This window comes from Alexandromys fortis, unplaced genomic scaffold, assembly GCF_014885135.2.
Source record: "Alexandromys fortis isolate MF-2015 unplaced genomic scaffold, M_Fortis_MF-2015_v1.1 scaffold_107, whole genome shotgun sequence".
Classification (NCBI taxonomy): Eukaryota; Metazoa; Chordata; class Mammalia; order Rodentia; family Cricetidae; genus Alexandromys; species Alexandromys fortis.
The window spans coordinates 896,200-918,951 of NW_026067987.1; the positions used below are offsets into that span (position 1 = coordinate 896,200).

Consider the following 22,752-nt stretch of genomic DNA (forward strand, 5'->3'; position numbering starts at 1 on the left):
GCCTCTGCCTCTAGAGTGCTGGGAGTAAAGGTGCACTCCTCCACACTAGCAGTGGTTGCTTTTTCTTTTAACTTAGTACTTTTCTTCAATTGTAGATGCCCCCAGAGCTGCACCTGTAAATAAATGTCACTTTTAAAAAGAAATTTTTTTAACCATATAAAGCTTTAAAATGGGGATTTTTAAGGGTAATTTTACAGAATAAATAAGGTCATTTAAAGATGAGACACTTCTGATATTCTGGGGTTTTTCTGTGGTTATTGTTTAGATGTATTTTATATGTATGATTATTTTCCATGTGTGTGTATGCAACTTGTGTGCCTGGTACCTGAAGAGGTCAGAAGAGGCCATTGGATGTCCTGGACCTGGGGTTAGAGATGGTGGTGAACCACCACGTGGGTTCTCACTGTGTAACTCGGGCTGACCTCAAGCCCTTGACCTTCCTGCCTCGGCCTCCCAAGTACATCAGGGCCATATGCAACACCATGCCTGGCTTAGTAAAGGTTTCTTGGAAAATAGATTGTCTGTATAAGTCATCATTGATACCATTTATAGCCCAGATTTTGGGTGGTTTGCTACCTGTGATATAAGGATACAGTTAACCAAGTAAAAATGCAAAGTTTTCCATAAACAGATTTATATCGGTTTTATTAAAATGATTGTGTTGTCTTATGACACTTTTTGCAATATCTAAACGAAGTCTTATATTTTAATGTGATCTCTTATGAATTTTATCAATGCAAATGTCTGTCTCTTGTATTGTTGTCTCTTAATTCTCTGCTAGATCACACTAATCCCACAAGTCCATTACTTGTGAAAACATCTGACCTTTCAGAAGAAAGTAAAATCAATTCATCAGTAAAGTTTCCTTCTGGAAATACTGTAGGTAAGTGAAAGATAGCATCATATCTCACATTTGAGTTCAGTAAATAAATTTAGAGTCTGGGGAGTTGAAGTATTTATCTATTAGCACTATGTTACTGCATAAAATAGGGGACAGAAGCTCTTCAAAACCTGCTACCCCTGTGTTTGCCTTCATTCTCTGTGTGTCTCATTAGCTCTTCCCCAGGTGCTCCTTTCCTTGTTTCTCACAGAACATTGGTTATGCATTCCTTCATGCAGCCATGGTAATAGGTTCCAATCTAGGGAGTGGGGATTTAACAGTAAACAGAACAGAGCAAGTCTTCATCCGTATTGAGTTTATAAGGGAGATTGTGCTGGGATGGGTTGACTCTGACATGAAAAGAAAGCTGATTGCATGGGTAGAACTTAAAAGCTGGAAAGGGTATGAGAACGTTGTTTAAATGAGAACAAAGAATGCTTTATTAGAAGATAAGGTTTGACTTAAAATTTGAAGGAGCGGATTGACAGCTCTGTGATTGTGGGAATGATGACTGAAATGCAGGCAGCTGCCAGTGTGCAGCCCTCAGGCAGGAAGCCGGGTCTGCAGAGCAGGAGGCAGTGCCATGCACCGTGCAGTAGAGCCAGTATGCAGCCCTCAGGCAGGAAGCCAGGTCTGCAGAGCAGCAGGCAGTGGCATGTGCCATGCAGTAGAGCCAGTGTGCAGCCCTAGGCAGGAAGCCGGGTCTGCAGAGCAGTAGGCGGTGCCCTGCAGTAGCCAGTGTGCTAAGCAGAGGCAGCAAGGGAGAGAAGAGTGTAAGAAATTGTAACATTTGCACTCTTGCTAATGGTGTGAGGAGTCACTGGAAAGTTTCCCAGGGAGGAGTGACAGGAGACGTGCCCTTCCTTTTTGAAAGACTCACCCTGCCTGCTCTAGCTCCAGACCAAAAGTAGGCAAGTGCTGAAATAGGAGATAGTTAACGATGGTGACTTGGGCTAGAACGGAAGTAGTACAGGTAGTGAGAAGTGGCCAGATTTGGGACTATACTTTGTAATCTCTATAGAAGGGCTTTGCTTACCTGTATGTCAGTAGCAAAATGGCATCACCTGAACTCTTGGCAGATTGTAAGAAAAGGAAAGGCATACTATGAACCTAGCTGTGCACATGATGGTAGAGGGGGCATGAATGGGCTTGTGCTTAGCCTTGGCTCTGTTCTCTGAGTATCTCATGTCTACACAAATGCTTTACATTTGGAAAAAGAAAGTGGAAACCAGAAGCATTCGGGGCCCAAAGCTCTTCATATAAGGGATATTCAATCTTATAGTTAGGATTTTGTATGAGAAGCAATTGTAATGTGTGTGTATGATTTTTATGATTTATTTTGAATATTTCTATCTCATTAGATATTTTATCTAGATTGTAACTTTTTCTATCTACTGTATACCTATGTATGATGTATTTGATTTTTAAAGTTGGTAACACTGGAATGAATTGTTAGCCTATATAGCAGCCTTTGAATATCTATGATTTGAAGCAGTGAAACAGTCTATTACTTAGGTTTGTGGTAGAGAGAGTAAAAGGCAAAGAAATGAACATTATTAACTAGGGTGTATCTATTTCCCAGCAGATGGGTACAGTAGTTCAGACTCTTTCCCTTCTGACCCGGAGCAGATTGGAAGCAGTGTAACTCGTCAAAGGTCAGTATTTGTATCACACTGTGTGGCGATCTCCCCATGCACTTTAATGTTTAAAGTTACTTAGGGCTAAGCACAAAGTTTATGTAAAAGACAAATATTTTGGTTCTACTTGTTAAAAATTAAAGGGAACCCTTATTGTTAGTATTGTTTTGTTTTTATGTGTTTTATGAATGGTCTAAAAAGGGCTGATAATTTCTTAGCAGTAGACGTTAATGCAACCCTTTGTGTCAGCTATAGAACAGTGAGAGTTAAGTGATAACCATGTGATAAGTACCCCAGAGCATTGTTTTAAACACCCAGGGCATGTCCAAATGGGAGCTACCTACTCACTCTGCAGCCTTACATGCTGCACAGTAATACATGGACTAAGCAAAGGACGATGGTGGAGAGGTTTATCAGCATGGCCTTACTATCTGCTCAGACATAGAGGATAGACGGAACTTTTACTTCTCACACTTTGTATATGTTGAATATTCCTTTGCTGCATGATTGTTGGAGAGAGAGATGAGCATCCCCCCTCTCAAATTTCCAAGGAACTTAGAAAGTCAGAAGACCATTTCCTTTCTTTGATGTAAGGAGTTCTCATGTGTTTCTTAGAGTTCTCAGCTATTTTGGAGTTTGTTCTTTTTATTCCTGTATGTGAACATCTGTTTGTCAGAGCCCTTTCAGACTTTGATCCCAAAGAACAGAATCTCTAGGGCTAGTTGAACTTCAGTTTAGTCACCTCTAAAAGTGGGGTACCTCTGGTGCACCGCTCACGCACCTCACAGTGTGGCCAGATTATGTTCCACATTCGAGCTGTTGAAGAGTAACCATGTGGAAGTTCTCTGTTTTGAAAATAGGTTTTCAGGCCAGTGTTGCCTTCAGTTGAATGCAAGAAATCACAAGAGATTCATGGTCTTCTTGATGAAAACAAGTTGATGTAGCTTCTAATTTTTATAAAAAGTTGTTTAGCACATTAAGTAATCATTTGTTTCTGACACAGCATAAATAGTGCTGCTCTTATTAGCTGTAATACCTTCATAGGTGCTGCTTGGAAAAGTGTCATTCTAATAAGGTCTGTGGCTGTTCATCCAAGTTTGAATGCTTAAAAAGGATCAAGCTCCAGTATTGACATAACCAGTTATGATGGGTAACTTTTGCAGGTCTCATTCAGGAGCATCACCTGATAACACTGCACCACCACCTCCCCCTCCAAGGCCACAGCCCTCTCATTCTAGATCATCATCCCTAGATATGAATCGGACCTTTGCAGTTACCACAGGTAGGGAGGGGCTAGGGGATCATAATATGCATTAATCGGGCTGGAGAGATGGCTCAGAGGTTAAGAGCACTGACTGCTCTTCCAGAGATCCTGAGTTCAACTCCCAGCAACCACATGGTGGTTCACAACCATCTGTAATGAGATCTGGTGCCCTCTTCTGGCCTGCAGGTGCATGGAGGCCAAATGTTGTATATATAATAAATAAATCTTTAATTTAAAAAATGCATTAATTATATTAATATACATTGTTTTAAAGTTAGTCCAAGATACAGCTTTTTATTTCTCTTAATATGTCTTATTTTTTACATTTGAGAAAAATAAAGATATCAAATGATCCCAGCACTCAGGAGGCAGAGGCTGGTGATCTCTGAGTTTAAGGCCAGCCTGGTCTATAGACCTAATTCCAGGTCAGCCAGGGCTACACAGAGAACATGTGTCTCAAAAAAAAATAAATAAAAACATCAAATGAAAAATACTTTTTTATAAAGTGGGGAGAATGTTGTTTTACTAGCCACTAAGGTGTTTTTGAGTACAAATAATAATGGTAGAACTTGAGAAATCCCACAGGAAATTTGAAACGATGTTTTTGCATCTGTGTTGAGGGTGTGTTGTAGGGGACAGCAGAGAGGAACCATGACTCAAGGATTTTAATGTTTTTACAACTGGAGGTATCGCAACTACATAGACTGAAATAGAGAAGCAAGGGCAGAGATGGTGTTTTAATTGGTGTGATTAAAGGCTGTGGGAGAGAGGGAAAATGTAAATAATCAACAGACTATTGGACCTTTGAGCCAAGAAAATGGAAATACTGAGAACTGTTTACATGGAGATGGTAGTTTTAAGTTAAAGGGACGTTTTAGAGACTTTCATCTGGACGCTAAAGAGCAATCAGAAGCCCAGAGGAGAAAGCCAAGAACTGGTTACTGTTAAAGAAATATGCAGGAGCTTGTCAACAGCCCTCATGTAGTGGAGGTGACAAGAAATGAAGTTGGAAGAGAGGCCATGAAGTTGGACCATTAATTAGGTCACATGTAAGGCTTTTGTTTTGGAATTTGTTTTAAAATGGTCTCATGAGGCTAGCTGGCCTCATACTCATTGTGTAGCCAAAGTTGACTTTTTCAGCTAGCTTCTCATCGCCTTACCTCTACTTTCCAAGTTCTAGAATTACAGGTATGAGACACCATGTCATCTGGTCAAACCAGAGCTTCAAGCAAGCTAGACATCTACTCTACTGCCGTGCTATAGCCTCAGCCCCTTGGAAAGTTACCAAGTGCTCTTAGAAATGTTTTGTCGTGTGGACACATTCACCTGTTTCTTCTACAGTAACGTAATTCCCTAGTCACTAAAGAGATTGGTATATTCTCACAGGACAGCAACAGGCTGGAGTTGTTGCCCACCCTCCTGCAGTGCCTCCAAGACCTCAGCCCTCACAGGTACTTCTCGTATGTTCTTGTTAAAAATGGCAGTTACTGCCATCCTCGGGATCAGTTTCTGTCTTAGACAATCCATTCTATTTATAATTATCTGTAAGGTTGGCACTTAAGTCAGTGACATTAAGTATTCTTGGAAGCTAAGGATTCCGATAATAATTTGGGTTACTAAGAAATAAATAAAGCTGTCTTTAGCAGAAAACCAGTGGGTTAGGAGATGGAAATAAGTGATGTCCTGGGTCCAGCACTGACTCTAGTCAGAATCCACTGTATCTTCCTGAACATTTGCATCCCTTCTAGGTCAGAACTGGAGTGCTGCTGTAGACATTTTTATAGACTAGCTAGGAACAGCCTTGGTGGCTCGTAAAGTTAAAAAGCGCGTTGAGAGGTCCAAGTGAAATGAAGGAAGGCAGACCCAGAAGATAAAGAGTAAGCACATTCCAAAGAAAAGGAATGGCATCCACAGAGGCATGGAGATATGTTATATATACACACACATACACGTACACACACACACACACACACACACACACAGGTACACATACTGCACGCATATACATATATGGTTAAAGATGTTGACATCTTATTGAGAGAAAGTCAAGTTCAGTACAGACTGACAGACTGTGTGCATCTGTATCCAGGACATTCGCTAAAAGTGTTACAATATGAAGATCACCACACTGTGACACTGGTGATGCTAATAAAACGCATGCTTCTGTGTTCTAACCCATCGTACAGGCACCTGGTCCCTCAGTGCATCGCCCAGTGGATGCCGATGGTCTAATAACTCACACTAGTACCTCACCTCAGCAGATACCAGAACAACCAAATTTTGCAGATTTCAGCCAATTTGAAGTATTTGCTGCATCAAATGTAACTGAAGAACAAGACAGTGAAGCCGAGAAACATCCTGAGGTCTTGCCAGTGAGTTTCTGGAGTTCAGCTCCTTTGTGACGGTCTCTTCCCTTACGCTATAAAGAGGACTCTTGAAAAAGCAGATTAAATTAGCAGAGGCTTGAGTAAAACACCTGCTGCTGACTCTTGGAGGCTATGTATTCCCTAGATCTATGCTTCTCAGCTACTTTATTGGCCTTTAAGATCTGATACTTGCAATATGATTTTTAGTAAGATTGAGGGGTCATGGCCAGGGTTAGGTATGGTGTGAGATACACTTACCCCTGGTCCTGGTTAATACCGCTCTGGGAACGTAATGCTAAGCATCTGGTTGTATGAATTGATGAAAAGTTCCATAGAATAAGAAGCTGTTTACCAAGCTACACACTTCAGCAACACACACACAAGCATTCTCAAAAACGCCACTGTGCCAAACTTAGCCTTTATATACTGTTCTTGGAGACTGTAGTTTTAGTGGTCAGGAATCTGTGGCATTGTTTGTATGAATCTCAGATTTAAATCATTGAAATGGAAGGAGAAAAGTAGTACTGACGTCTCCATTCTGATTGCTCCAACTGTTGCACCTCTAACAGATGGAACAACCCATGTTAATTTGGCTGGCATAATCTGAAGATTTCATGGGTCTAAACCACAGGGAAGCTCTTATTGGCAACCCCTTTAGCTTAGCTGGCTCATTTGGGAAAGGGACTGTGCCACAGAAGGTGGTGGTGGACATGGGGGCAGAGGTAGATGTGCCCAGGAGACTGTTGTTCATTTGCTTGGATGGATGTCTCTCTCTCTCTCTCTCTCTCTCTCTCTCTCTCTCTCTCTCTCTCACACACACACACACACACACACACACACACCCCAGTCCCAAGAGACTCGCCTCTCAGCAGCCAACATGGTCAGTTAGTTCCATGACGTCTCTGCTCTCAGGTCTTGATTTCCAGCTTCAGTGCTAGGGAAAGTCATCTGGCAGTGTTTTCTCGGTGTGGTTCATCCTACCTCAGATTTTCAGTATGAACAGCTCCCAGCATCTTACTTTGTTAAACATTCTGCGCTTTGCTATGTGTAATCATGTAGTAATGAGATACTATATCCATCTCTAGGCTGAAAAAGCTTCTGACCCCGCAGGCTCTCTTCGGGTTGCCCAAACAGACGGTAAAATCGAAGAAAAGACAGCTGCTAGTGTTCCTGCCAATGTGGTATGAAAAGTCTTTCTATAATGTGGACGGTTTTGTGTGCATGAGGGGACTACCAAGATGCCTATGGGAATAAAGTGAGCTGAGCCTGGTGTGGTTGCTGGGCAAGAGGGTCACGAGCTCAGCCTCAACTGCATGGTGATAAGCGCCCGTTCCTGTTTCCCCTTAACTGTTGCCACAGATACATAAATTACATTAAAATGAGACAAGTAACCTCCTTTTTTAACAGCAAGTGGCTTTAAAAAGGCAATTGGTGTTAGCAAAATGCTAATTAAGTCTGAATGTCACTAAGAATGCTCATTTCTCTTGTATTTTAGAGCAAAGGCACAACACCTCTGGCTCCACCACCTAAGCCTGTTCGGAGAAGATTAAAGTCAGAAGATGAGTTACGGCCAGATGTGGATGAGCACACACAGAAGACAGGTGTCTTAGCTGCTGTCCTTGCCTCACAGCCTTCGATTCCCAGGTAATCCAAGCTATTCCTCAGTATATTTATTTATTTTTTTGTTTTTGTTTTTTTTTTGTTTGTTTGTTTGTTTTTTGTTTTTGTTTTTCGAGACAGGGTTTCTCTGTGGTTTTGGAGCCTGTTCTGGAACTAGCTCTGTAGACCAGGCTGGTCTCGAACTCACAGAGCTCCGCCTGCCTCTGCCTCCTGAGTGCTGGGATTAAAGGCGTGCGCCACCACCGCCCGGCTCCTCAGTATATTTAATTACCAACAACTAAGCACAATGAAAAACACCAGACAGACAGAAACAGATCTGTTCTTTGGTTATGTAGAAACTCTCACAGCACTTTCTGGGGCCAGTGGAATGGCTGTGGGTAAAAGTGCTTTGCACCTGGCAACCTGAGTTCAAACCCAGAACGCACATGGTGGAAGGAGAGAACCAACTTCGACCAGTTGTTCTCTGACCTGCCCACATGTGCCATGCATGAACAGGTCAGAGGAGAACTCCTAGGAGTTGGATCTTCTTCTATGCTGGTTCCATGGAACAGACCAGAGTCATCATGCCTATGTGGCATGTGCCCTTCCCACCTGGGCCATCTTTCTGGCCCAGCTTTTATGTTTCTAAGAAAAGAGAAAGAAACAAAGACACACAGCAGCAACAGTATGGCCCACAAAGACAGAAAAATTCATTGCCTGGCTGTTTATAGAAAGAGTCTATAAGTACTTGGTCCAGGCTGTTTCACTCCATGAATTCAACAGAATAACTATAATAACTAAAGTGATAGCTATGGTCTTGGGCTTCTGTAGCTTACATTTTCTCTTTATCATTGGAACAGCAAGTGAAGATCTGCTTGGAAGTCACTGGCTGTAAACAGAAGTTTCTGTCCCACCAGGCTCCATAGCCATTCAGTCCCAAATAAACACACAGAGGCTTATATTAATTATAAACTGTTTGACATATTGCTCAGGCTTATTATTAACTAGCTCTTAAAACTTAAATTATTAACCCATAATTCTTATACCATATATCTTTTATCAGTAAGGCATTCTCATCTTGTGTCCTCTGTGTCTAGCTGACAACTGCGTCTCTGCCTTTCCTCTTCTCAGAAGTCTCCTAGTCTGATCACCATGCCTGAACTTCTGCCTGTTTAATAAAACACTGATTGGCCAGTGACAGATTTTACAGTGTACAAGAGCATTATCCCATAGCAAGTAGGAGTAAAGGATTAAAGACAGGAAAGAAATGAAGAGTGTTTTTGTCCCTGTGTCTTCTCAGATCTGTGGGGAAAGATAAAAAGGCTATCCAAGCATCGATTAGACGCAATAAGGAAACCAACACTGTTCTGGCCAGATTGAATAGTGAATTGCAGCAGCAATTAAAGGTAATGTCATGTCTGAATCTTAGCTTTCGTGAATGTAACACATCGCAGTTTTGGGGAATTGGAACTGATCCAATAACAAGATGTCAGTCTATGAAACTTTCCCAGAAGAGAAGTGTGTAAACTGTTGATTTTTAATACATAGGCAACTGCTCTATTACCAGTTTATTCTTTGATCAGAGACAACTCAGATTCAGTAATAGGGATTTAAACCAGTCTAATGAAGACAGAGTGGGAAACTTTAAACCATCTTGTGTGTGAAAAAAAGAAGGGGCTGGAGAGATGATAGCTCAGCAGTTAAGAACTCTGTTCTTCCAGAGGATCTGAAATTCCCAGCAACCACTTGGCAGCTTACAACTGTCTGAAAATCCAGTTCCAGGGATCTGACACCTTCATACTAATTCACATAAAGTAAAGTTAAATAAATCATTAAAAATTATATATACAAAAAAGATGAACCTTAAAGTACTATTTTATGGGCCAGTGAGGTTGCTCAGCAAGTGAAAGCTGCCAGCCTGCTTACCTGTGTTCTACAGAAGCTGTTCTTCAGCCTGAACACACGCTGTGGCATATGTGCTCACACGTACACTATTAATAAGTTTTAAGATTCTGAATGAAAAACAAATCTTTGTGGAATCAAATACCATCATTAGAGGAAAGAATTCATGTTAAATTCATATACAGTTAAGGCTTTATTCAGAATTTGTGTAATAATACCCATTCGCTACAATCACTGACTTTTCTAACAATTAACCTAAAAGCATTTTATTACCTGGCTCTGTCGCCGGAAATGGCTTTGAATTGGTAGGCTTGTGTTTTCCTATTATGAATGTACAAATTGCCTTCCAAGGTGAACTAGTTTCAAAATAGGAATCGCTGTGTCTTTCTCTTGACAAATACAGTTGTTAGCACGAAACAGAGATAGCACTGGTTTTCTTTCTACTTTCAACATGGCTTGGACTTTGCATCTTTTTCAGGATGTTCTGGAGGAGAGAATTTCCCTGGAAGTTCAACTGGAACAACTTCGACCGTTCTCTCACCTATAAGCCAATTGCCGTTAACTGTGAACATGCCTATTTGGAAGCAGTTTTGGGTTCAGAGCCTATTTGGAAACCCAAACATTCAGCTCACTGCTTAATTGAACATTAAATTTTATGATTCTGTTTTGCCCTATATGTTCACCATTGTATTTAAGTATCTTTTATTTTTTAATTTCAACAATAAAAGGGTTAGGAGGACTTTTTCTGGAGGATACATTGTGTTTGTTGGCGTGCCTCACCCTTCTGTGCCATAACAGTACATAGCAGTGATACAGGCCCTCATCATCCGTGGGCAAACCACACCATGATTGCATTTGCAGAAATGGGCATCTCATTAAGCACAAACTCAGAAAACTTTGCAAAGGGAAAACGATATCAACCTGTCAACATCTCCCTATATACAGAATTTTATACAGGGTTTGATTCAGGAGCCTGGTGTGTTTCTCAGAAGCTTTCCTTCTTCACATGCCAACTCAGGGTCAGGGTTCATGTTTTTCTTGACCAATTTCACCCGTGACTTACTATTTGTGTGTGTTTATGTAAGGGTGTAATTCAACAGGAGTGGTGTAAGCTTACGAACTATGAAGACAGGTCTTTTTTCATTGTTCCCTGGAGGTGAAGGGAAAGGATAAAAGCATTACATAAGGAGTGGGAAAGCCATTTCAGAACATTACTGCTCTCTGCAGGACTGAGGTGCTAACTGCTGGCACTTTAACAGGGTGCCATTTAGGAATATGATTGTATATACACATATGTAGACATACACATAACAATGAAAGATGAGGCCATGAATTTAAAGATAGCAAGGAGGGGTTCAGGGGGAAGTTTAGAAGGAAGAAAGGGGAAAATGATAAAATTATACCATAATCTCAAAAACTAGAAGTAGCTAGGCATAGTGACTGATGCATGACTTTAATTCTAACACTTTGGAGGCTGAGGCAGGAAGATCTCTATGAGTTTGAGGCCAGCGTAGTTTACAGAGTTCCAGGACAGCTAGGGATAGAAACCCTGTCTTAAAAATAAATAAAGAAAGAAAAATGGAAAAAAAAACTTCTGCTACTTTCTGTTTCATAATGTATTATGGTAATTAAACCTATTGTACAGTATATGATTGCGAACTCAGGGTACTTAAATATATTTTACTGAAACTATAATTTCTAATTCTCAGTTTAAAATTCTGGCTAAAATATATAGAATTTAAACATTGTATTTTCCTATTATTACACTAACCAGTTCTCATGTAAATACCCTCTGTGTTATTTGTGTGCATGTTTTCAGGGCTGACCAGTTGGTACTGGATATCCAATTGTTGTCTTCCCTGGGGAAGACTTTCTCCCTCTCTCAGCACCCCGCGGTTGTCTATAGTTCTTGTGTAGGGTTGGGGCCTGATGATCTTTCACCACCCACTCTGACACGTCTATTGTAGTCATCCTTGTTCGGCTCCTGTTTAGGCAGTCATGTTGGTGAGACTTTATGGGTGTAGCTTGTGACATTACTGGGAGACACATTCACATAGCAAACTAACCCGATCCTCTGGCTCTTACAACCCCTGCTCTTGTAACCCCTGCCTTCCACAGTGTTCTCTCAGCCTTAGGTTCTGGGGATGTTTTGTAGATGAGTCCATTGGGACTGGATTCTATAAATCTGCTATTTGATTGGTTGTGGTTTTCTACAGTGATTCCAGTTGTTGCAAAGAAAGGTTTCCTTATTGAGGGATGACCACACTTGTCTGTGACTAGAAGGGCAAATCTTTAGAATATAGCTAGGGATTATGCCGGTTTAGTAAAGTGGTGGTTGTAGATTGTCCTCCAAGATTCATGACGTCACTAGCCCTGATTAGGCTTCCGGTATTGGCCTTGGTTTCCTTCTTCTTAAGGTGGTCTTAACTACAATTAGCTGTTGATACTGCTCAGGTACACATGCCAAAGCTGCACTCTTAGGGTCATCATGCCATGCTGGTCATTGTATCTCATAGACATCATAGCTAGGGAGACTCTTGGTTGCTTCCCTCCTTTGGAAGCTTATTTGGCACCTTCTGGGTACTTGGAAAGCTAGTCCTTAGGGAGGAGGCCTTCGGGCCCATTCCAGTGCGGGAGTCTCTGGGTCCTGAGCCTGGAATAAAACAATCTCCATTCATTTTTACAGGTTATTTTAATTCTATGGGTGTGTGTGTGTGTATGTGTTGCCTGCAAGTATCTCTGTGCACTGTCCATTCCTGGCACCCGTGGAGGCCAAAGAGATGATGAGTTTCCCCAGAACTGGAGTGAGAGGTTATAGTCTGACATGTGGGCTCCAGTGAGATGGAGCTCTAGTCCCGTTCACTAATTTTCATTATTTAAGAATTGGATTCTCCTACCACTGCATTTCTGATATTATTTTTAAAAAAAATTTGGGGTTATTTGGGAGATCTAAGAATTTGGTCTTTTTTTTTTTTTTTTTGGTTTTTCGAGACAGGGTTTCTCTGTGGTTTTTGAAGCCTGTCCTGGAACCTCTGTAGACCAGGCTGGTCTCGAACTCACAGAGATCCGCCTGCCTCGGCCTCCCAAGTGCTGGGATTAAAGGCGTGCGCCACCACCGCCCGGCCAGAATTTGGTCTTAAAAAGTAAAAATTACAGAAAGCAAACAAAACCCACTAAACGTTCTGGTATTTTGAAATGGCATATTCTAATGCTTTAAAAAGGACTTCACTCACATTTGACATTGCTTTAGAAGGCTGCCAATTATATTTCTCAGACATACCCTTAAAAATCATTAATTGCTTCATGAAAAGTTGATGTTGATTTGTGAATCACAAACAAGTTCAAGTATTGTTCTAGAATGCTCGTGAAAGAAACATTGTTCATTCTGATTTTTCATTACTCACTTTTAAAATCTACATAGGTCAAATTGTTTTAAATAGCCTCTGTGAGCAGTAGCTACCAAAAGATATAGTTCAAAATCTTATACATGTTCTTCTAACACATTCCGCAAAACTTAATCACACATCCCTAGGAGTTGGAAGAAACCTCACAGGCGGTCCTAGCTCTGTCATCTCCCCACATCCATGACTGTTCCCTGTGTGCTTCTTACTAGATGTTCTGAAGCAGGAAACCTGGTATATGACTTTCCAAAGACCCTCTTGTCTGTTTTGAGTCTAGTTTTACTTCATACTGCTTCTGATTGCCATTTGGAGTGCAGACAACCAGAGGAATTTGTCGTCTGCCGCCTCAGTAGCACAGATCCATTCATGCATTGGACCTTGAAGAATGAATGCATTCTTGACATCTGTGAAAACATTTGAGATATATTACTTTTTTTCATGTATTGAAAGTATACCACTTGTTGATTTTGACTGTATAGTTACATAATTGTCACCATTGTCTGATTCAGGAACATTTTTTTTCCTGCCTAGTTTATTTCACTTAAATATAATATCCTCCATGTTCATCAGGGAGCTCACGTATGGCAAAGTTTTCTTTATGGCCAAGTGGTATTGCACTGAAGCTATGCTAATGTTTAATCTTCACAGGCAAAAATCAAAATGTTTTCAGTTCAACTGGCCAGTGGTGGCACATGCCTTTAAATTCGGCACTCAGGAGGCAAAGGTAGGCAGATCTCTGTGAGTTCGAGGCCAGAGTGGTCTACAGAGTGAGTTCCAGAACAACCAAGGCTGTTACTTAGAGAAACCCTGTCTCAAAAAAATACAAAACAAAACAAACTTTAAGACTTGACTATCTAATCTTAAAATTTTTTAAATCCTACAATCAAGGATTCCAGGTAAGCTAAACATAGTTTAGAAGATTATCTTCTAAACAGAATTGCAACATTATCAAAAATTCTGTCTTTATAATAGTTTGTCAGTTATTTTAAAGGCCAGATGATAATGTGATCTTTTAATCCCTTGTTTCAATGCCTCTAGAAAGAACTGCGATCAGTAAAAAATCTTCACTGGTGGCTGTAGAGAGGCTAGACCTGGAGTGGCCTTGGTATGAACGACACAGCCAGCTACTATCTTAGCTGAGTGCCCGTGCCCTGGTGTCAGCACAGCTGACAACTGCAGTCAACGGGAGCTGAAGAAAAGGAGCATTTCCAATCCTAACCATGCTCAGTGGTTAAAGGTGGAGTGAGACTCGTGAGTCAAGAACTTAAATAGGGCCTTGGTTCCTTCTTTAAGCTGCGGTCCTGTCTACACGCGGGGCAAATATTGCAGTGAGAAATGTTACCTTCCTGTTGCCTGTCCTAACAGAAATGCAGACTAGAGACGGATCCTGTGCAGCTTGAGAAACAGGTGTTACAGCATGGAGAGTTAACAATAAGCACAACGGGTTAAGTTGTGTTCTTTTATGACCTGCTATTTCTATTGGAGTGTTTGAACCAATGTTTAGTTACTAAGCACACTTTGCAAATGCTGGCTCTTGTTAGAGGAACTAGCTAAATCCAATTAAGGGAAGAAAAGGACAATCAAGTCTGGAATAGCTACTTACTTCAAACAGAATAGGAAAAATGATAGAGGGCTGGGGCTGTAGCTCAGTGGAACACTCGCTTAGCATGCATGAAGTTCTGAATTCTATCTCCAGGACTGCTAGTAATAATAGGTAGATGATAGGTACAAAGGTGGGTGGGTGGATGGATCGATGGATGGATGGATGGATGGATGGATGGATGGATGGATGGATGGATGGATGGAGGGAGCCTGAAATAGTGGCTCAAGCCTGTAGCATCTTCACAGAACCCTCAGAATGATACAGCACTTAACCACCCTGTGACTAAAAGTTGCTTTTCTGTTGTTTGGGGTTTGTGTCTGGTAATGGCAACTTTTGTTTCTTCAGAGGGAAGTTAATGAAATCTTAATATTGGTAAGCTGACAAATTGCCCCAGCCTTTCCCTTACTTGGATATTTGTATAGTTAATGAGTTTGGTGTGAGATAGCTTTTCTCATGAAAGAAAATACATACATTTGGAGTCTGGAATGTCTTCTATGAACATCCTGGGAAGGGCCACTGACGCAATGAACTGGTAGGTTGTTTTGGACGTCCTTTCAAATGGAGTATGAGATGTGGCCCGACCAGTAACAAGCAGTGCATCATTGAAGAGGAAGAGGCTGAGGTCTCGGGTCTGTTCATAGAGCCTGTTAGAGTGAAGAGCTCACAGGTGTGCGCCTTGCTCAACAATTAACCATCTTTAAATTGATACTCCCATGATTAAGACCTTATCCACTATAGACTTTTTGTGTAATTCATGGACTACTTGGTAAAGTGACCCTGCATGTCTAGACATAATGTAGACCACCAAGGTACCTGATAGTTATTTGATCCCTTCCATTAGTCAAGTATTCATAATGTGCAAAACATGAACAGTGAGGGCTGGAAAGAGAGCTCGGGTTAAGAGCACTTGCTGTTGCAGAGGATGGGTTCACAGCCATTGTAACTCCAATTCTAGGGCACCCAATGCCACCTTCTGACCTCCCTGGACACCGAGCACACACATGGTGCACATAATGCAGGCACACATAAAAGAGTAAATCTAACTTTTTTAAATGAACATCGAATGTTCCCTCCTTTCCTCCTTTATTAGATGAATTCTATCATGACTGTTTTTATAACTTTTGTCAGCTGTGGCGTTCTGTGCCGGATGTATTTGGGTGACCTGAGAACCATGAGTTTGCTTTGTTTCAGCTCACATGATCCTCAGGCGAGAACTATCAGAGTGGTGTGACTGCAGGCATCTCTAAGTAGAAACCTGGGGAAGAACCATTGAACTGGTAGTTCAAATGAACTGCTTATCCGTTTGCAGAGAAACTGGAAGGGAGGCAGCTCAGTGACTTCACCCCTAAGGGAAGTAAAATGTAAATTGTTCTTTGTCTTCATTGATATTGCTAATAATGGTTAGCCATAGGCAAAGAGCAAAATTTGCTGTGCTTCGGACCTCATCTGTGACCCTCTGATTTTTGCTTTGGAGCCAGATTGCTAGATGGTTCTCTTCATATAATCAAATTCTTTTCATGAGCTGTTATATCTGTGAGGATTTGCAGTGAGAAGTGATTTGTCAGATACTTTATTTTTTGTCGAAAAGTTTTATATTGTGTACAAAACTTAGTTTAGTTCATAATAATTCACTTCGTAATGACTGATGTTAAATGTGTGTTGACCTGAGTTAATATGACCAGGATTTTGTCAAATTAGACTTTTTGCCTCCAGGGGCCTATGCATTTCTGGCAAGCCCCTGGCGACTCTGGTTCCACAGTTCCAGCCTGGTTTTGAGAAATAAGACATCTGAGTCATTTTAGTTACAACTTTGCCTAAGAACTGGACCAAAGGCTGCCATCAGAGTTAGGAAATCCAAGTGGAGAACCCTAAGTTCATTTCAGATGCTTGGGTGTGCAGTAAATAGAATCACTGTGGTCATCAGCCGCTAGAGTCAGCTCTTGCATCTAAACATTTCCTTCTTTTGATTATGATTTATGCTGCTGTGAATGGGTTGCTTCATATTTACTTACATTTTGAAGGGGAAAAACAGTTTTAGATCAAGTTATTGAGTTTCTCTCCGAATGATGGGGCAGCAGTAGGAAGAAAGGGAAAGAAAGCCAGCAAAGGTCAACCACATGCAGGCAAAGGCTGCTTTCACTAGGTAAAGAATTCTACCATGTTTCCCAGGTGTTGCCCAATAACTGATAAATATAGAAAAATAATTTTTCTTAAGTTTAGAAAAAAGTCCAAATTTTTACATTTTAAAATGTTAAAAAAAAATAGCTTTATAATTGGAAGCCCTCCAGAGTGCTGTGAAGAAATAAATGCCATCGATGTTGGTGCTTGCTTCAGAAGTAAATGTTTGGCTTTCCCCTTTCGAATGGACGGCATTGAGTGGCAGCAGCCGTGAGTTCTTATGTAACTGAACTGGTGAAGCTCTGGCAAAGGAGGAAGCTGCACGCTAATTCAGTGTGGCCGCTCAAGGACAGTGGAGGAAAAGACAAATCGCAAGGAACTTTTTCTACACGTGTGTCTGTTTGGCACCTGCACACACTTGGCAGAAGCTGTTTCCTAAATTCAAAGGAATTGTATACAATTCAAAGGAAATGTATCTCTATCAGAGTCACCACAGGCTCTATTAGGTCTTCTAAATGAGCAAATCAGGTAATTTCACCTCTAATACTGACGTGATGGAGCAGCCAGAATTTCAGACCGTGGCTGCACCTGCACTCAGGAGCCCACCAAGCTCTCACACTGAGCTGAGAAGACTCTCATCGAGTCTCCTGGGGCACAAGGGTGGCAGACCTGGCCATTATGAAATGCAACCTCAAGGTTCTTAACAAGGTCCTCAGGGGTTCTTTTAGCAGCCTGGGGAAGGGGGAATTCTTACTCACTCCAAGCCCACAGCTTCCCTGTCACTTAGGGGAGCCCCCCTATAATCCCGGTCCTTGGGAGAGCTAAGGCAGGAGGATATCCACAAATTGGAGTTCAGCCCAGGCCACACAGAGGGTTACAGAATGTGTGCCTCCTCTCGCATCTTTCTACCACCTCAGGAGAACAACTATCTAATGACAATAGACAAAAATACAAAACTCAGACTCTGTTGAAGGGGTCTTGGGGCAGTTAAGAGCACTTACTATTACTATTACAAAGGATCTGAATTTGGTTCCCAGCACCCACATGTAGCCTCCATAACTCCTGGTCCTACAGGATCTGACACCCTCTGGCTTCCATGGACACCAAGCACACAGTGGTACACATGCATACACGCAGGCAAAACAATATTTTTAGGAGTCCTTAAGGCTGGACCTGCTGACAAAACACAGACGTGAGGAACATGGCAGCCTTTCACTATGACAGACATTGTAAGCACAACTTAAGTAGGGGGCATAAACCTCACACTAAAAATGCCTATTTGTTTTCTTGGGGGGGGGGGCTGGTTTTTGGTTTTGTTTTTCTAACTTTCAGTAAAAGCCATGCTGAAAGGCAAAAGGTGGAGGGAAGAGGGCAGTCATCAGAACCAGACTGGGATATGGCAGAGATTTTGAAACATTCAAATTGGGAATTTAACCATGGTTAATATGCTAAGAAATCTAATAGGAAAAAAAAGAAAGAAAACCAGGTAATAGAGTACTTGAAACCATTTCCATTTTACAAAGGAAATGGTAAAGGTAAGACCAGCTGTCACAAAGAACCCCATTGGTGTCTCTGAGGAGACTGCAGCTGAGTTAGGTGCTGGAAGGTGTGTGAGGAGAAATGTCAGTCACACTGAGAAACAGGAACAGACTGAGGTGGAGAGAAAGGAGACTACATGTAGGGACGATTGACAAAACAAAACATGCATGTAGATAAGGAACAGGAGAAATACTCAAATTTGCTTAGATGATGGAGAGAGGTCCCAGCGGATGTCTGCTGTTCTTCCAGAGGACCTGAGTTCAATTCACAGCACCCACATCATGGTTCTTTGCTGTCTGTGATTCCAGCTACAGCGGATCCAACACCCTCTCCAAAAGGCAAAAGACACCTGTGGTGATTTGATTTTTCTCTTTTTGCTTACATTGTCTTTTTTCAGGGAGGGGTGTGCCACAGAGCATGTGGGGAGGTCAGAGGAAAACTTGCTGAGGTCAGTTCTCTCGTTCCATGTCAGTTCTGGGGCTCAAACTCATGGCCTTTGATTTTCATTGAGGATCTCCCAGGTGGGGATGGAGGTGCAAAGAGTGACCCATCTGCCCCACTGCCCTGGCACATCCAGATGTTTGCTGAATAATCACGGAAATAAAAGAGCCTCCTTTCCATTTGGTTGCTATGTGTTGAATGATTTGTCTTTGCCCTTGATACTGAAAACATTGACCATTTTCTAAAGCAGTGATCAGGAAACTATAGTCTGTCACCTGTTTTGTAAATAAAGTTTTATTGGCACATAGCCACAGCTGTTTATGAATAGCATACTGTTGTGTTGTCTAGATGTCTCTGTGCTGCAGCAGAAAAGGTCATTGCCATAGACCTCATTTGGCCAGCAAATGCTAAATATTTACTCTTCGGACCTCATGGAAAAACTTGTCCATTCTTGTTCTAAAAGAGCAACAGGAAGACTAATTTATGGACTTTGGCATCTTTCCAATTATTCCTATGCACTCTGAGCGTTATGCAAATATAGTAAAGTCATTTTCGGTGTTAACTTGAACAGCTAGCTGAAGATAATAAATGATTCTCTCACTTTTCAGCAGGATATTGGTGTGAGCTCCCACAATACTTGGATCTGACCTCATTAGGAAACTGACCGACCTTGAGAAGGTCGCCTGTAAAGTCATAGTCTTGGCAGACACTGTTCTTATTCTACCAAGGAGCCAGCTGAGATGCGAACAAGATGATAAGATGTCTACACCACCGACAGGCACATGCATGTGGCTTTGACTCAGTGCAAAGGTTTTCTTGACTGCACACAAGGTCAAGCCTGTACTGAATGCCAGGGGTGAGCAATGAGCAAGACAGTCACTGCTTTGCGGGCATTCATAGCCTCGGCTAACAGCTGCTCACCTTAAAGGGAAATCCATTTTCTCATCATAGCAGTGAAGTTGAACTACATCTTGGATCCTAATCAGGTATCTGTTTGCTTCTGATAGAGTCTATAAAATAAAGAGCAGGATGTACAATTATTCAAAATCCCACTGGTGCAGAACTGTTCTACGCCCCAGTTTATCTTTTCTTGTGGTGAGACACAGAATAATAGAAATGGGTTAATTTAAGGTGTAAGAGTTAGTTAATAGAAAGCCTGGGCTAATTGGCTAAGCAGTGTTGTAATTAAAATAGTTTCTGTGGGGGACTGGAAAGGTGGCTCAGAGGTTAAGAGCGCTGTCTGCTCTTCAGAGGTCCTGAGTTCAATTCCCAGTCATCACATTATGGCTCACAACCATCTTTAATGAGACCTGGTGCCTTCTTCTGGTGTGCAGGTATACATGCAGACAGAACACTGTGTACATGATAGATAAATAAATAAATACTTTTAACTATATATATATAGTTTCTGTGTTATTATTCAGGTCTGGGTGGATGGGAAGTGAACAAGCAGCCTTCATCTACACAGATGTTGACTAGAACTTAGTGTGGTTGTCGAAAAGTCTGTCTTTTCTTACTTTACAAACACAAGCTTCCTTTAGCAAATTAAAGTGACAATGAAAACTATTTGAGTCTGTCAGTTTTTTAAAGCTATTGATATATTAAAGCTATTGATATATCTAAAGATATAGATATAGATGTATATTTTTCCTAATGCTAAAAAAAAAACAAAAGTTAGAGAGGAGGTAAAAGGAACTGTCAAGAAAAAAGAGGCAAATGAATTAATTAGTAAGATTAAGAAGTAGGCCCATGCATTGCTCTTGCCATGGGGCACAGGCCTTCTCAATGTGCACAGAGACCCAAAGATGAAGTTCTGTGAGTTCTAAGAATCATCCTTTTGCAGTCCAATCAACCACACTTCTTTCTTTACAAAGATATGAAGATAGAAATTAGAACAAAACTACTCTGTCCTGCTTCTCTAATTTGACCGTGTAAAAGATCTCCAATTAGTTAATACTTTCATCCATCATTTATACCAAGCTCCTGCTGAACATTAGACACCAGAAAACAAGTCAAAGCTCACACACGATGGGGCTCCCAGTCTGTGAATAGATGAATACAGGGACACATGATAGGGCTGACCATGGGGCTATGGAACACCAAGGAAAGAGCTTCCAGCCTGAGACCAAGGGACTTAGATCATGAGATCATGATTACAATGAGTTTATGATTGATCTCATTTAAAAGGGGGTGTGTGTGCCCCCCACAAAGGACAACAGTTGTCCCGCTCTATTGTTCTGCCTTGTTGTCTCAGTAAACCTGGAGCTTGGTGGCCCCAGCAATTTTCTCCCCCTCAGAGCAGTGAAGTTAGAGGTGTCTGCCTGTGGCCTGCCTGGCTTTTTATGTGAGTCCTGGAGATTTGAAGTCTTCATGCCTTTAGAGCAAGAGCTCTTGCCCGCTGAGGCATCTCCACAGCCCCCAGCCTAGTTTTTAAAGGACTAACAGCACTTAACCAAGGAAGTAGGAAAGAATGGCAATGTCAGAGAAGAAAGTGTATCTTCAAAGAGCAATGGCAAGAAGCTACATTCTTAAAGAATGGTATGGTAGGTGCTCAGGGGATAGGGGAGTCAGAAGATAAAGGTGAACATACAGGTTTACAGAGTGATAGGTGGCCAGTGTGGGGGTGTTCAGTGTACCAAATCTCCACCAAAGATTTTTATCAGTCAGGCAGAGATCGTGTAGAACACATGACCATGCTCAATGCACAGGGAGTCATGGTCAGAGTGCTACCAAAGAAGGGGCTGTAGTACAACCTTGCAGACCCCAACCGTGGGATAGGGCACAGCTCATATACGCATGTGCACATAATGCACATAAAAGGGATATGTTACACGGAAGCCTGCAGTGCTTGGCAGTAACAGCAGCATACCACAAAATTTAGCTGCCTCAGGATCTGTCTGTCTCCTTTTGCCAGTGACAAGATTATACTCATGTGTGTGAGATGCAGCAAAAACGCCCGCATACGTACGGGGCAGTCTGTGATGGTGGTCTGTACGTGGGTCAGCTGCTCTCTCAGTTTGATGTTTTTCTTTATCTAGAATACAAGGTTATATTAGGCAAACAAAGGTCATGACATTTTTATTACTATTTTGTGACACCTGGCAAAGGGCTTGGCTCTTTAATAAAAATACCAATTTTCTGGACCCAGTGTTTTAATAACAAAGGCAAGTAAACAAGGCTCTTCAGGGAAAAAATCATTTTAGGGTGTGACATGCCAACACAGTATATAGGGACTAGTGAGTGCTAGGGTTACCGATCACTAAAGTGACTTGAGATATTAAAAGCAATCAACTTTGGAAGCCAAAAATTTTACATTTTGGTGTTTCTCTTCTTGTGGTTATCTACACAAATCCAAATCTTACATACTTTCCCACTAGAAAAGGTGGCACTGGGGCTGTGACCTGGGTGACAGAGTGCTTGCCTGATATTCACAGAACCCCCGGTTGGAGTCCAAGCCCTACGTTACCTGGGAGTACTGGGGAATGCCTTTTATCCTAGCACTCCAGAAGTGAGGGAGACAGGAGGATTGGAAGTTCAGGGTGCTCCTTGGCTACATATCAAGTCCAAGCTAATCCAGAACACATAAGACCCTGTCTAAAACCGAGTGTTTGGGGGCACTGTGGCCGTACAGTTTTCCAAAAATGTTGTCTCACATTGTTCGGATTGGAATAGATGACTTTCAAGTCCAAAGGTGTGAAACAGGGCTATGGGTTCATCTATAAAGGGATGAAAGGTTGATGTAAAGACACCCACAGAAAAGAGGGCCTCTCAGGGTCCTTAAATGAGATGACCACAAAAACACTGAAACATTTGTACCCACACATGCGTATCAGCAACCCACCTGATCTATGTAGCCTTTATAGTTTTTTATTTGATCAATTGCAGCGGTCAGATCCCCACGGTCTATATGTCCTGCAGGTGTATGGAGTCTCAGAGCATAGAGAAGGTGTATATATTCTTCAAATCTCCGGGATGGGTACAGGAGCAGCTCTGGCAGGCTGG

The 22,752-nt window shown here is 41.7% G+C and overlaps 2 protein-coding genes across 12 annotated transcripts in view; one reads left to right on the forward strand and one right to left on the reverse strand.

Moving 5' to 3' along the window:
- Nucleotides 1–10,387, forward strand: part of Reps1 (RALBP1 associated Eps domain containing 1) — a 67,768-nt gene extending 57,381 nt beyond the window's left edge. For 6 of the 8 annotated variants that reach the window (XM_050159414.1, XM_050159416.1, XM_050159417.1 and 3 more), the window contains 9 exons: nt 782–883; nt 2,463–2,535; nt 3,681–3,799; nt 5,168–5,232; nt 5,968–6,153; nt 7,233–7,328; nt 7,643–7,791; nt 9,047–9,152; nt 10,127–10,387. In XM_050159414.1, coding sequence (XP_050015371.1) covers nt 782–883; nt 2,463–2,535; nt 3,681–3,799; nt 5,168–5,232; nt 5,968–6,153; nt 7,233–7,328; nt 7,643–7,791; nt 9,047–9,152; nt 10,127–10,195 — 965 coding nt within the window. In that variant the 3' untranslated portion in view covers nt 10,196–10,387. The remainder of the gene's footprint in view (nt 1–781; nt 884–2,462; nt 2,536–3,680; nt 3,800–5,167; nt 5,233–5,967; nt 6,154–7,232; nt 7,329–7,642; nt 7,792–9,046; nt 9,153–10,126) is intronic. The other 2 variants (XM_050159415.1, XM_050159419.1) reach the window with 1 other exon arrangement.
- Nucleotides 10,388–10,531: 144 nt separating this feature from the next.
- Ect2l (epithelial cell transforming 2 like) overlaps nt 10,532–22,752 on the reverse strand; it is a 73,281-nt gene continuing 61,060 nt past the window's right edge. For 2 of the 4 annotated variants that reach the window (XM_050159412.1, XM_050159410.1), the window contains exons 18-22: nt 22,592–22,748; nt 21,719–21,784; nt 19,672–19,760; nt 15,124–15,296; nt 10,532–13,453 (exon numbers count right to left, since the gene is read on the reverse strand). In XM_050159412.1, coding sequence (XP_050015369.1) covers nt 13,329–13,453; nt 15,124–15,296; nt 19,672–19,760; nt 21,719–21,784; nt 22,592–22,748 — 610 coding nt within the window. In that variant the 3' untranslated portion in view covers nt 10,532–13,328. Of the gene's footprint in view, nt 13,454–15,123; nt 19,207–19,671; nt 19,761–21,718; nt 21,785–22,591; nt 22,749–22,752 lie in introns of those variants that run through there. The other 2 variants (XM_050159411.1, XM_050159413.1) reach the window with 2 other exon arrangements.